The sequence below is a fragment of the Leptinotarsa decemlineata genome, unplaced genomic scaffold, assembly GCF_025532065.1.
Source record: "Leptinotarsa decemlineata unplaced genomic scaffold, Ldec_3_MD MMD2_P_RNA_scaffold_5, whole genome shotgun sequence".
NCBI classification, from domain to species: Eukaryota; Metazoa; Arthropoda; class Insecta; order Coleoptera; family Chrysomelidae; genus Leptinotarsa; species Leptinotarsa decemlineata.
This window is the reverse complement of record NW_027412532.1, coordinates 5,651,537-5,667,583: the sequence shown is the minus strand read 5'-3', so window position 1 is coordinate 5,667,583 and position 16,047 is coordinate 5,651,537. Positions and strand designations below refer to the sequence as shown.

At 36.4% G+C, this 16,047-nt stretch overlaps 1 protein-coding gene across 3 annotated transcripts in view; it reads left to right on the top strand.

The window, feature by feature from the left end:
• The window catches only part of Imp (IGF-II mRNA-binding protein), a 166,918-nt gene that overhangs the window by 86,138 nt on the left and 64,733 nt on the right, over positions 1–16,047 (top strand). The window contains exon 1 of one of the 3 annotated variants that reach the window (XM_023161252.2): positions 14,784–14,944. The exons of the other annotated variants lie outside the window; for them this stretch is intronic. Coding sequence (XP_023017020.2) covers positions 14,925–14,944 — 20 coding nt within the window. The 5' untranslated portion in view covers positions 14,784–14,924. Of the gene's footprint in view, positions 1–14,783; positions 14,945–16,047 lie in introns of those variants that run through there. 3 annotated transcript variants of the gene reach the window in all.

Genomic DNA, 16,047 nt, shown 5'->3' with positions numbered 1-16,047 from the left:
TTGAGAATAAAAAAAATGTTTCAATTCTTTGGGAGCCTTTTTGTGGAGGACTCAGTATTTCTTGGAATTTTTCAGGATGTTATGAATCACAAATTTGAAAGTTACCCCGAAATCTTATCTTGAATTTTGGTCGATTCTGAAATGGGTTCCTAATGATCACTTGATAATTGGCTAGTTTGACAACTCGAAGTTAATTACAAATTGATGGCAAGTTTTGTCCTCTTTTAAAACTCATTATAATAGTTTACGATTTGGCTAACATAATCAGTTCGAACATTCCAAAGATGATCTGCCGATAATTCTGACAAAAAAGCACAGTATAGGAGAAACTTTGAACTAAATGTACACATATTGGAATTTAAATAGTTGGCATTTTCAATCAAAATAATGCTAATTGTTATTTTTTTTTGTTTTGTGTGGGCAACATTAAAAAAAATCGTACGGTCTATTTCAACCACTTTGCAAAACATTAACAGCAGACTTTTGTGAAGCCTGCAAATTGATGAACAACATGCATCCGATTGAACAGTTAATTTTCATTTCACAAAACATAACCTATTATATTCTCGTTATACAATCAACAATTCCCGGAATTATATTTCGACCAGCATTTGATGAAACGAATCCTAAAACAGCTAAACATCAACAAAATGACGAAATGATTGTAGGGACTAAATGTACATACTGTAATTTACATAATTTTTTTTAATAATGTATCTATTAGTGGCAATTGATTCCAGTGGCACATTTGCTTTTTCTGCTGCAGGAAAACCCGGAAAAACCTGCAGCACCACATCATCTGAAGATCTTGATCTGCCAGTGTCCGCTCTTTTATAGAATAAAATGTAGGGTGTGTCCAGAGGCCCCAATAAATTCAAGATATCGCCAGAATATTTAGTTTGACTATCGTCAAATTTAAACCAGCCAGTTTCGTCTTTGACCAGTGCGTAATAATGAATATTGTAATAGTGGTCTGCTAGATTGAACTGTTCATCTATTTCGAACCTTTTCTAGAGTTTGGTGCTTCCGTCAGAGATTGAGTCATATTTGAAGATCATCAGTGTTATTATTAGATTGACTGGTGCCTCAGCTGTACTGTCTTATAATAGTCAGTTAATTTGGCGCATGTTTGGCAATACAGTTGATCATCACCTGTTTAAAGTTCTATTTTCAGATGATCCAACAATAAGATTTGCACAGACTGGTTATCAACCATATTAGGAAACGCTAGTTGAAGTTCCATAAAGTCATGTACGTTTTTGCTACTTCTTAAACATGTACTACAGAGTAAACAAGTGAGGATTTTTCCAGCAAAAGATCTACAAGCACAAGACGAGATAGACTATACGTAATCATTCAGTCCAGAGCGGTCAGAAATTAGTTTATTACAGTTGGTGTTCCAACTCGAAAATTCATCTAAATATAATCCATGAAGTCTGCCAGATTCTTTAGTGTTTGGTCAAAATTGTCTAATTTACTTTAAAATCTAGATTTTGTATAGGCTTCTGACGATTGTGGAAACGTATTACAGCTTTCAAAACTAGGAAGAAACTTGAGAATTCTATCTATCTCTCTCACACACAGTCTCCTAACGAACGCGCATCTAAGGGAAGGTCCTAAGCCGAGACTTTGGAGTCGCTTCCTAGATTCAACAAACTGTACCTCTGTTTTTTTCGTATTAAAAAATAAAGAACGTTCATTGAAAAAAATTGATACATTATACATCACATCACTACATTTAACATTTAGTAAATTAGTGTTAGGTGAAGTCAACACCAATGATGAATCATCTGCGTAGGCAAAGTGATGACAACTTTTTGAAATGCAATCAGTCTGATTGATGTATAAAACAAACAACAGTTACATGGTGTAGCAACCCTTCATCTCCCATCCAATAAATTTCCGTATGTAGTTGAAGGGCGTCCGTTTTAAGATATAAGAGCTGGAAGTTAAGCCTTCTGAAATTATCAGGAATAATCCAGAACATCTGAGAATATTCGGGAACACTTCAAAACATTTCAGAACATAACGGAACTTTCCGGAGTGTTGTAGAATGTTTGGAAATAGTCTGAAACGTTCTGGAACAGCCCGGAGCATTCCGGGTCATTGTCAAGTATTCTAAAACGTACTAGAATGCTGTGAAATGTTTATTTATTTTCAAAAACTACGACTCTACGACTACGATTTGATCTCCACCAACTCGTGAGTTCTAGTTTTTGAAATTACTATGGATCTTCATCTAGTAACGGCCGAATCAATCTGGAAAAAAAGTGTATTTATTTATTTCATACACTATTCTACAGGATGAACCCAATTACAAAATAGGGACTAACAGTGGCATTTACAAATATGTACTTACACAATATAATTTGTGAATCTATATAAAAAAATTAAAAACAGAACTGTCAGTTACCTAAGAAATATCTTTTGATTTGTATAATCTGGCAGTTGAATATATCTAGGACATGACTAACAGAATTAGAGGTATCGCACATTGTATAAATTGGAGATTTTTTTCATTATATTTGTACACGGAGTGTTAAGTTAAAATGTGACACTAGTCCTAGATGACCGTCTAGAAACCCAAAAATTCAACTTATGTAACAGTTGAGAGCAGGTGATGATATTGTTTATTACCTTGAATAAAATAATATTTACGCCTTACCTCGAGACTCCAAAAATTGTGAGTTTCAAGCAATTCATAATAGGGTATTCCTACAGTAGGATAGGTTCCTTCAAGTTTAAAAGACGCGCCTCTGTAAGGCTTTTAGTTGATTTATATGAACCTCCATATTCATATTCCAAATTCCAGCCTAGATCGAACAAAAGTGAAATAAAGTAATTTCAATGTTGAAGCTTTTTCGAAGTCTTTTGTATTTCTAACTAAGAATCCATACATGCGATAAGCTGCTGTTAGAGTAGTGTCAATATGTTTATTGAAAGAGAGGGATGAATCAAAAGTAACACCTAGATCACCGAGTGTATCAGGACACTCCAGAACTTGATTTGATTTATAACGTAGTTGTGTAATGTCAGATTCCTTTTCAGTGAGTAAGACATTACATTGCATTTGGATATGTTGAGAGATAGATTATTCTTCCGACACCATGTAGCAACGCGATTTAAATTCAGGGCGAGACGTTCGCAATCTTTAGAACATGTTATATTATGATAGAGTTTCAAGTCATCTACGTATAAAAGGAAATTGACATCAATCTCAGGTCTGATATCATTAATGAACATATTGAACAGTAGGAGTCCTAGGTTTGATCCTTGTGGTACACCAGATGTGGCTACATATGTTGTGGAACATTGTGAATCATCTCGGTGAATGAATAAAGTATGAATCGTTAAGCCATAGAGGCTAACCCTGTATTATTGAATGGGCCGTTGGCAAGCTGACCTCGCATGACAGAAACAATCTGGTGAACCGACACCAAATATAATCGATCCGATGATTTGGTGCGTATGTAACGCTCCCAACAAAAAGACGAGATGAATGGAGAAGAAAAAAAAAGAGAAGAAGAATCATCGTTCGAATCGAAAAGAGGGAACCCGAACCCTCTTTGTCCTTTCGAGTAGGTATTAAAAGAAGATCCAACATGTAAAAGTGCACCGTCGACGGCCGAATTGTAAGGCCTACACGTACGCATAAGACATTCAGAAGAGATTATTACTTTTTGGTTTTAATGGGGTTGTTTTATTTGACGTGGTACGTATAGCCCGTGCCCGATCGGCAGGTGACCGCTTGTCGGCGTGTGTCCGAGGAACCGCTGCCGCTGCTTTTCTGGCTGATGAATGTGCTTTGGCCCACCTAGCAGCTGCTCCCTTTGAGAAGGAGAACATATCGTGTACAGGGTGAACCGCTTCGGTAGATAGAAATGATTTCAAGTCCGCGGAACTTTTTTTCCTTCGTGTCGGCAGTTTTTTTATGGGACTGCACAAGAACTGCAGGGTAATTCTTGGAACTCTCTGAAAGCGGTGCCTGTGTTTATCTAGCGATTTACGTTTTGAGGGTAAATAAACTCTCAAGGTAACTCGGTACATTTGAAGTATAAATGAGCAAATGAACTATTTTACTAGCCCCGTCAATTTTAATAATACATTGTTTATATAGAAGAAGTAGATACAAAAATCAGTGAAAGGGCTAAATTTAGTCAAGTCTGTCCTACAACTTAACCTAGGGGATAGCATGTATTATATAGAAATATAAAAATAATCACAAAGTATACATTAATAAACTATAAATTGTAAAGTAAATATTGAAAATCTATTCAGCTTAAATAAGGTAAAATATATATCAAAACGTACACAAAAGTGAAACAAAGGGAAAACCATATGAGCAAGGCATAACATAAATATATTATCTATCCAGAAGACTTCAGATATGTGTAAAATACTTAGGCAAATTCAAAACGAATTCTAATTCAGAATTTGTCACTTTACACATGGTATGGATCGGAGAATTCTCCAGAACATTTGTGCGAGATGTTTTTATGTAGAAAGTACTCGGGTGTCTGGAACATATTCTAGGAATGCAAATATTAAACTTTTCCAGTAATGTCAACTATGATTTTGATAATTTTATAGGTTAATGCAACACTATAATATTCACGCCTTTTTTCGAAAGTTATGCAAAAGTTATGCTTCTGTAGCAATTCAGAGTGGGTTGTTCCTATTGAAGGATAAATGCCATCGGTTTTTAGGCTTAGTAGTTTTAAAAATCATCGTTGAATTGCTTCTATTCTATCAATGTGATATTGATAAAAAGGGCTCCACACAATTGACGCGTATTCTAACTTTGATCTTATGAAAGCCTAGAATAAAATTTTTAAGGTCGAAGTTTCTTTAAAATCACTACTGTTACGTACAATTAATCCGTACAAACGACAGGAGGAGGTTACAACATTATCGATATGCCTATTTAATGATAGTGCAGTGTCAAATGTGACGCCAAGATTAGTAAATGTTTCTGGCCTCACCAAGGAAACGTTTTTTATTGAATAATCAAAGATCAAGATATTCGTTTTCAAACTGTAGGACATTACCTTACATTTATCCGGGCTCAGTAACAAGTTATTCTACAACCCGTGCTACGTTTGCTGAGAGGTTCACACAATTATCTATGTTCTCAACGAGGCAGTATAGTTTTAGATCATCGGCATATAAAAGGAAATACACATCTATAACATCTGCAATATCATTAATGAATATATTGAAGAGCCACGGTTCCATATTTGAACCTTGTGGAACACCGAAAGAAGCACTATATTCGGTAGATTTGAAACCATCGAGCTGAACATATTGTTTTCGATCCCGTAAATAGGACTGAAAGAGTGCGATTAAGGATGGAGATGATCCAAAGGCTACTAGTTTGTTCAGTAGAATACCATGGTCAAGCCTGTCGAAGGCCTTAGAAAAGTATGTGTAAATAACATCAGTTTGGGCCCTTTTGTCAAGAGATTCAGCAATATGTTGGGTTACAGTCAGAAGATTGGTGACCGTTGAACGATTTTTCATAAAACCGTGTTGGTTCATACTTATATTGCAACTAACATGCTGATATATAACTCACTCCAGCAGAATCTCAAAAACCTTTGCAAAGTTGCAGATAATAGAGATATATAAGAGATATATAAGAAAATACAAATAAAATAAGTAACATTCTCCACCCCCAAGCAGACTTTGCAAGGTGAGTATATCAACTCCTGACTGGAAGAATACACACTTTGGCGACAGGTCTCATATATGTTCTATGTTTATTACTAATTCGGACAACTCTGATGACTCCGTCTTTACCGGGAAAAGTTCCTTTTATTTTTTCCTATGATCTACTGATTCCTAGGCGCCTTCTCGTTCACAATCAAAACCATGTCGCCAATTCTAATAGGCTTAGTTTTGTCATACCATTTTTGTCTCTGAAGAAGTGTTGGCCTATATTCAATTACCCATCGTTTTCAGTACGTATCTGCCAATGCTTGTGCAATTCTCCATTGCTTTCTGCTAGAAAGCTCCACATTGCCGAATGATCTGGCAATGTGGAGCAGTAGCAGAAAATAGTTCGGAGTGATAGCTTCTGGCTCATTGGGACCGACCGATATGTGTGTCAAGGGCCTTGAATTAATAATATATTCAATTTCACGCATCAAGGTTACCAAAACCTCTTCTTTTGGATTTGTGGACTTCAAACTGATCTTCAGAGCTGTTCCACCAGATTCCACCCATGTGTGGAGCTCCGGGAGAGTTAAATTTCCAAATTATATTTTTAGATGCGACTTCTTCTGAAATCTTTTTCTGGTCTAAGCTTTGGAATCAATCCTTGAGTTCACGTTCTGCTCCGACAAAATTGGTCCCGTTATCTGTTACTATCTCCGTTGGCTGACCTCTCCTACACATAAAACGTCGGATAGCAAGTATAGCAGAACTTGTGTCCAAAGATGCCGCGAGTTCAATGTGGATTGCACGGAGGGTGAGACAAGTGAAGAGTACGCCGTATCGTTTTTCTACTCTTCTTCCTATTGCAACAGTCATGGAACCAAAAAAATCAATTCCAACGTATGAAAACGGGAAAGAAAATGCTCCTAACCGCTCTGGAGGCAACAAACCCATTTCTGGAAAAAGAGGTTTACAATTCCGATTTTTACAAATTTTAATGTAACAAGAGAGTAGATTTTACATTTACTGTCTCTTGAGACTGACCAAATATACATGGGCTTAATGCACATATAAATTAACACTTTGATTATAAAATATAAAAATGTAATTAACTTACTGATGACTTGATAGTGTGATCTAGTGTGATTTATTTTTTTGCAGGAGCCTGCTCACTTTCTAAATTATCACTACCAGACATATTTTATTTTTAATTATTTTAAATAATAATTTATTTAGTGAAACATAGGTTATGTATACTATAGTGAACACAACTGTATACACTATAGGTATCCAAGCTCAGTGTGGTGAGAAGATAGTGTAACGCCTAACCAGTGGGAAGAGAATTGCACAGTCACTTGCGCATAGCGACCCGCCGCCACGGCATGCGTTGGCACGCCGACAATCTGTTTTACGTGCGACTATAGATGTTTCACGTCAAATAGTAATTGTTTTGAAACAACGAAAAATGTACCTTCTTGTTGTGACTTCAACAAAAGACATTTAAATATACCAAGCATTTCAAACAAATTGAATCCCTAACATATTAGCAATTCAGTGTCATTGCTTTTTGAGTTTGAAAGCCGTGAATTTTTGGAATTTCTCCCTGACGTTTCGCTGGCGCGAGTGGCTAGCTTCTTCAGAGGTTTAACCATCATGGCTTGCTGTCCGATGATTACCTTCTAGGCTTCGTAAAGCGTATGCCTTGTCAGGTAATCAGTTGTATTTATACCTGTATTTGACCCTAGAACATTAACAATCTTGCTGCCTGTTGTTCTGTTCGTTATTCTAGAATTCCTTAAAATGGGGTTCCATATTCGATTGAGATTCACCGCTTCTTCTTTTCTGTTGAAATTCTCCGTGTGTGGATCTCCATTGCCTTGGAGAATTTCAACAGAAAAGAAGAAGCGGTGAACCTCAATCGAGTATGGAACCCCATTTTAATGAATTCTAGAATAACGAACAGGACAACAGGCAACAAGATTGTTAATGTTCCAGGTTCAAGTGCAGGTACGAGTACAGGTACAAATACAAGTGTTTACCTGGCAAGGTATAAATACGCTTTACGAAGACTAGAAGGTAGTCATCGGACACCAAGCCATGATGGTTAAACCTCTGAAGAAGCTAACAACTCGCGCCAGCGAAACGTCAGGAAGAAATTCCAAAAATCCACGGCTTCCAAACTCGAAAAGCCATGACACTGAAAACCTCAGCCGTGAAAGTCTAAACCATTTTGTCATATTAGCAATTGTTCGAATTTTCATATAAATATTGATGTAATTAAGAAATGAATGCGAATAAGATTTAAAATATTCCAAATTTTGTGCTACAGAGAAATATAATGAAGAAATGTCTCATTGATTCGTAATTCTACGCGGTTGCCGAAAAAAAGTTCATATTTCGCAGTGACTTATCGGGGTGAACTATTTAATTTGCCATTCATTAAACTTGATCCATATTCATTTACTTTTCACATTGTGGTAACTCAAAAAACACCAAGGAAAAAATCTGAAGACTCGAGTTCTTGCGTAGTGCGTACTTTATAGTGACTTTTTGATTGGAAATGTATAAATACCATCATTTCTGCTACTTGTTATTTGCTTGTTGACAATTTGTACTTGTTCTTTGCCAATGGAGTGGGTATTAATTCACCTTTGATAATTTTCTTGCTTCGAGGTTCGCTCTGGAGTATCTCCCTGTATATATAAGTATACGCGCAGCTAAGGCACACACCAATTAAACGGTCTGTCGTCTCTGTTCGATCTCGTTTGCGACCCGGAGGCGAAACAGAGACGGTCAGAGGATGGTGTATGCGTAGGGGTGGCTTGACCTTGAACTCTCGTTAGAGGAGTCGGAGCAAGATGGGAACTTAACGGAGAGAGAGATAGAGCGAGGGACCTACCCCGAAATATATGTTGCGAGAGGGGCTGAGGCGGTCGGTTTTACCGGCCTGTTCCTTGACAACGGGATTTGAAATTTCGGCAGTTATTGTGATTCCGAGAATTCTGTACCCTCTTGTCTATCGGGTGGGTAGTTTGTTGTGGAGTCGGTCGGTATTCGGGGTAGCCAACCACCCTCTTACTTTTCCCTTTTCGTGTTGGGTTTCATCATGGTCTAGTCGCTAGATAATTTTTATGTACCGGGTGGCTCCCATTATAACGCCAGTCTTCAAAATTTCGAATATTACCAGAATTTATAGTGGAATCAAAAATAGTTTTGAAAGAAATAGATAGCCATGATGAAATGTTTTGAAATAATTAAAAGTGAAGCTGATACATTGTGTCTACAAGACGATGTAGATTGCTTATCTGGTGTTCGCAAAATAGTATGTGTTCGAATGCGTCCAAATTCCAAATTCATCGCTTTCATCGAACACATCACCGAATCACTTTAAAATATAGTATAAATAATAGGACCTTACATTCTGCTATTTAATCCAAAGATCTAAGTGTAATCCTAGACTCCAACTTGGCCATAAATCACACATTTCCACTGTAATTAAAAAATCTATGAAGATGTTTGGCTTTATAAAGAGAACCACCTGTGATTTCATCAAGATCACAGCTCTTAAATCTCTTTATTTTTCTCTGGTTCGATCTCATCTCGATTATTGTTCCAGCGTTTGGTCCCTTCATTACGTTACACCGAAAGTGAAATTCGTACAGCACAATTTCCTGCGATATATTGTCTTCAAGATGCGTGTATACTATGACTATACTGTATTGGAATGCATTTTGAACGTACCTTCTCTTAAGGCTCGCAGAAAACAGAGATTTAATACTTCTATTCAAAATTATCAACGGACTGAGTAAGAGCCCCGAGCTTCTCTACAAAATATCTCTACATGTTCCCAGTCGTTCAATTAGACGAGTGCAAACGTTTTACGTTTCTTTTCATATATTCAATTATTCAATCAATCAATCATGCTTCATTGTCCAAGAAATCCTTATTGACAAAGCTAGTGAAACTTAGTCAACAATGTTAAAGTTTTTAAAAAATATTAAAATTATAATATACAATGAACAATCAATATAGGGTTAAAAAAATGTACATACACGAATACACATAAATAAAACAATATATAAACAAACCATTACAGATAATAAATAAATAAATCATTGTAGCTATGTAAGCAACTGAAATACTAATAGTTAAAATACATCATCCTAATATTTCATAGTAGGCTTTTTGCAGAAGTAGTCGTTTAACTAATTTTGTGAATTTTTTTAAATTTGTTATTGTCTAGTGTTATTTTCTTGCTCTCATATATCAAAGAAAATTTTGTAATTGCTGATTTTGGGAATGGCATTGGTAAATTCCGGCTTCCTCTCGTGTGGTAACGCGTCTGTCAAACGCAGTAAGAATTTTCTGACTGATGAAAAGTGGTTTGCAGTGGTCTTGTGATTTTGCCCTACATATGTATGTGACAGCCCTTTTTTGTAAAACGAAAACTGAAACGCCCCAAAAGGCAATTCCATATCTCAAGTGCGACCCTATCAAGGAAAAATATACAGATCTGGCTGAGGATTGATTGAGTTCATATAACAGCTTCATTCCCAGAACTCTTCGATTGGCTAACTCTTTAAATAACCTTCAAATCTTCAATATGTCAGTTTCCCGCTTTAAAAACCATATTCTTCACCTGACCATGTGATACTCTCTGCTTGTGTTTCTCTACACAGTAACTTCATCAGTTAAATTGGTACATCAGACTATTCTACAACGCCTTTTATATGCACTATGAATGAACAATTCTGACAAAACAGGTAGATTTATGAAATTATTGACCTTTGGTCGTTTAAAAAGAATGAATGTTCATTGATTTCCAAGGATTCCGGAAGGTTTAATTTATGTCCTTCGAATGTTCCTTTCAATCGACCAACAAGCAGTTAATTACCCACCATTATCAAACTTCTTCATACAAGTTCGATAATAACCACATTTATAAACTATCTGTTTTCCTAAAAGTACTATTCTAATTCTTTTTTCAAAATCTACTGGTTTTGCCAGCATTAATTATTTATCTAATTAAGTTTTGTAATCACCTACTGTTATTAAGTGGGCTGCAAAGATCGTAGGCTAACACACAGATGGCGCTACTAGTAGCGTCTAACCTTCAAAAGACACTGTGCAAATTTCACAGCTATTGGACTAGCAGTTTGTGTGAAGCAACTTTTGTTAGTTTGAAGAAAATGTATAAAAAGGAATTTCGTGTGTAGATAAAGCATTGCTTTTTGTCGAAAAAAAATAAAACCATTGAAGCCAAGGCTTGTCACTAGGAATTAGACACCAGAGAAATCAACCGTTGAGAAGTGGTTTGAACGAGGTAGGAATGAGGACGATTCACGCAGTTGACGCCCCAAAGAGGCTGTTACAGACGAAAACATCAAAAAAAGGCCTCAAAATAATTTTGGATGACCGCAAAGTGAAGTTGATCGAGATAGCTCTAAAGACATCAAATGAACGTGTTGGTGTGCGAAAGCTCTATTCAAAGAAAGTGTCAACCAAAAACAACAACGAATTGGTTTTATGAGCAGCGTTTGGATCTGTTCCACCATAAGAAGGCGAATTTAGGCGGCGATTTGTGACACATGGCTCCATCATTCCACACCAGAATCAAAACGATCGTCATCTGAGTAGACTGCACGTGGTGAACTGACTCAAAAGTGTGCAAAGACGCAACGGCTGGCAAGGTGCAATGCAATACGACGTGTCGTTCATTATATTTCATCATATTTATTTTTTTAAATGGTCCTCTAGTTTTTTTAATCGATTTTTGTTGCCATTGTAATAACAAATCCAACTATGTATTACCACAGAAGTATTTCGCGACGTTTTCCTTATCATCACTGCATGGTCATACAATTTCTGGTAAGAGGTACCTCAAAAAAGTAAAGACCAATAATTTTTTGGTCTAGAACTGAAAGCTTCACACAAGTTCCACATATTGGAAGAACATGTGGTATACCAAGTAACAAACAGAAAATATCAAATTCAAACTTCCATACAATGGTACAAACGAGCTTCCATTGCCGCCCTCACATGGTTGAGAATCTAGGGAGTTATTTCTCTGCAATGCCTCATGATATTCCTTCTCAAATCTTCTAATGTTGTTGATTCTATCTCATACATTTTATACTTCAAATGACCCCATACAAAGAAATCTACAGGAGTGAGATCCGAGACCTTGGTGGTCATTTTTTAGGACATCTTCTGCTAATACAGCGACCCGGAAAATGATCATCCAAAAATTGTCGCACTGGAGCTGCATAATGAGGAGGTGCACCATCCTGCTGAAAAACTATTTTGTTTTCAAATAAATTTATATCCTCCTCAATTGCCCTATTGATGCACGGTATTATTCGATTCTCCAACATATCCAAATATTCATCAGTAGTTAAATTATCATCGATAAAAAAAGGTCGTTGATGTGGTCACCTAAAATTCCTGCCCAAACATTCAGTTTTTGAGGTCGTTGGGTATGAACTTGACGGTATAAAAAATGAGAATTCGTATCACTCCAATATCGACAATTTTGCTGGTTCACATCTCCATTCAAACTAAACTTACATTCATCCAAAAAGCAAATTTTATACAAGAAGTTCTCATGCAAGTGAATCCGTTCAGTGAGTCTTTCGCAAAACTCGATACATCTATCGAAATCAGTTTCCATAAATGTGTTCAATAATTCCGAAACGTATCTGTAGATGATTCTCATTGAACATACTGGCAACAGCTCCAGCACTATTTCCATTCTGGTAGTACAAACTCACTATTTCAATCCGTTCTCGACGCGTATAAACCCATTGCTTCTCAAGAATTCACAAAAACAGAAACACCAATTGTAGCTGTAGCTGTAGCTCTCGAACCATAAGCTTCAGATCATATGTTTTATGCTTTGTTGAAATCTGCTCATCATGGAGCGTCTAATAATGCGAAACAATATAAGGTGATCCATTTAAAAAAAATTATATGCCACTGTCAACATTTTAAGTGAGCAAGGTTCACGTTAAACAAATCAATTCTTTTCAGTACTCCCATAAATGTTTTCTCCTTCATTTCTATTTGCCAGAAAACATCAGAAACAAACATTATTGTAACATAATAATTCGCTTTTGAACAGTTCTTCTATATCTGTACAAAACCCCTGAAATGCAATTTTTGCTTGCAAATTTTCAGAAGATGTGTGGAGTTGATGTATCTTCGAGTTCTGAGATATTGGATTATACCTTTTTGACACTAGACAAATATTGTTGATGTTTTTTTCCGGGAAAAACGTTGGGAAACATATGTATTGTAATTTCTAGCTGAATTTGTTGTTACAGTGGCTATAAAAACGATGAAAAAATTAGAGGTCCGTATTTGAAATAATAAAGTTGTTGATGATAATTTATGTCACACCCATGCTCAATCCCTAAAGAGATGGGTTGGAATCAAAGGATGCAGTCTTACCAGGATCACCCTGGGTGACCCTGGGAAGCTGGCGCCGAAGAAATATTTGGCGATGACCAGGAAAAACCTACGCTTAACAATAGGATTTCTGACCGACCTCTGTCAACTAAGGAAACACCTCAATATTATGGGGCTAGTGGAGACACCTCTATGCAGGATGTGTGAACAGGCATGTCTTATGCGAGTTATCGTCAATAAGAAAGTGTGTGTTCGGCGAGTCTTGACCTACACCTGTCGATATAAGGCTAGGGCTGCACTGCAGGAAGGTTGGTACTATGGTGGATGGTAAATAGCTGCTTGACGAACATCCTGCTATTTATAAACGTGAGTAACAGAACGACGGTAGCCGCAGTGCCCCCCCCCACTACCATCTAACCTCCATATATATTACTGATCGGCCGATATTATTCGAAACGAAGGCGGTAGAGCCATGAAAAAAAAATCGACATTTCTAGTTTTTGGCGAATACCGCAAAAACAACCACTGATATTCCAGATCTGGAAAGAGATTATTCTAGTTCCACAAAATATAAAACTTGTCCAATTTGACCAACCAACGATGGAAAATTTGAAATAAAGATGCAAACCAGTATTAAGTACCTGGGAATATATATTGGTTGTCACCTCAAATGCGATATACATGTTCAAAAACTGCTCTCGAAAATTCGAGGCCTCACAAGAAAATTCAAAATCTGCTCGAATTTCTGTTCATTAAACCACTTGAGGATACTTTATTTTGCACTTATACAATCTCAGCTCAGTTATGGTATAATGGCTTGGGGAGGATTAACGAACAACTACCTTAATAAACTAGAAGTCACACAGAAGTGGATATTGAAAATAATTTTAAAGAAAAATTTCAGGTATTCTTGAGATCTACTATATATTGAAAGCGGGTTCTTCGATATTAGACAGTTATACTGCCAGACATTTCTGCTGAAACAATATAAAATGAAAATAGAAACATCTTCGACAATACATCAGACTAGAAATAGTGCTATCTCCGTGTTGGTCCCTAGAATGTATAAAACTTTGGGGCAAAGAAGCCATGTTTATCTTGGGCCAAGGATCTTCAATATTTTTCCTCCTCAGTTCAAAGCAATGAATTCTTTCAGACTTAAGTCAAAAGTTAAAAAATGGATAAGCAGTCAAAGTCGAAATTATATTCACCAAATCGTCGACCTCAAACATAATTAGGGCATTTTGCTTGTGTATGAGGCTATATATATATATATATATATATATATATATATATATATATATATATATATATATATATATATATATATATATATATAGCCTCATATTATTGTAAATCTTACTGAGATAGCATTAGTGGAATCAGCTAAAAAACCGGCTTGTATGTTAATAAACGAATAATTTTTCGAGAAAAGATACGCAAAACTGAATTTTTTATATAATCTAAATGATTTTGTCGCCGCTTTTACGTGATAAACCGAAATAGGGGCATACAACCACCCAACCATCGTGCGGGGTGCGCCCAACCCTGCTGAAGACGAAAGAAACCGACCACGTATAACAAACGCATCACTTCTGGAAAAAGCCGGTCAATTTTCATTCGCCGACGATTCAGTTGCTACCGAAGGAATCTGCTTCGTTCGCGAAAAGTATCCTCGTCTCTTTCTCGCTCGTTCGGTTGGATCACCCAACCCGCTGCCACTTCCACCAGTCGCTGACGTACCATTCGAGAGTGTGATTCGTTGTAGTTTGGTGGTATTTTTGTACGGTTTTCGCGTGTTCGTATTTTCGCAAGTATTGCCGTTCGGATATTAATCCTAAGTGTGCCCCGAAATCGTCTTCATGTTGTCCAGACAGCCGTTGTAAGTGTTGTTGTTCACTTGTTATACGTCATACGCACCTTGATTGTTGAAACAAATTCTACGTCGCGTTTCGTTGTTGTTGATAAAAGTTACGAGGCGATTTTTATCGAGTCGTAAAAGCGTGATTTCTCGTCAGTTTCTGGAAAGTCGTACCTCTTTTTTCGGTTGGCGTGTGGTTTCGATTCGAGAAAGATGCCGAAAGCGGTAGTAAACAATGTTTCACCTTGAAACAAAGATTTCCATTCATAGAATGTATCGAGTCACGATGAGGTCATTGGCACTGTTATTTTCTATGTGCTTCGTTCGGGCATGGGCGTATGCAAATGGGGGGAGGGGGGCTGGTGTGGGAGTCGGTGGTCCCGTCAGGTTTTTTGGTTTCAGGAACCAATTCTGTCGATTCGTTTTGTTGCAGTTTCAGTATTCCGTTAAAAAAAAACAAAGTATGAATTTCAAAAAAAAAATTTACTTTTTAGTATTCACTTCGACAAACTCGTCTTTGTTTTTTAATAGTAGGTATAGTGTTAGGAATCACACGTTAAAAGGTAAGACCTAGCTCGTTACTCAACTTCTGAGAGTTGTCGTTCGTATGGGGGCGACAGCTGATTAACGGAAAAACAGATTTTAAACAGACAGAGAGACAGTTCAAGTAAACGATATAGTGTAACCTACCTTTCAACAGCTCCCCTTTAATAATATAGTTAGGGAGCTAACTAATTTTGTTATTCAATAATCAGTTCATAATCATCATAATGAATATTTCGTTTATATAGATGAGTGGGAAAGTAGGGATTCAAATAACAAAGTGATGATTGAAAATACTTCTCAATACTACTTACTCACATATATATATATATATATATATATATATATATATATATATATATATATATATATATATATATATAAACAATTCCTTGGAGTTATTTGGGATAGCAGCGAAGCGCAAGTGTACTCTTATAACATTATATTTCCAATATTTCGACAATGGTTATTGTCATCATCAGGGAGCTAAGATGATAGATTTTGAATTAATACAGAATTTAAGTTAATTTTCAAAAATATTGATAATATAAAAATTGCACACAAACCTATATTAACAATTA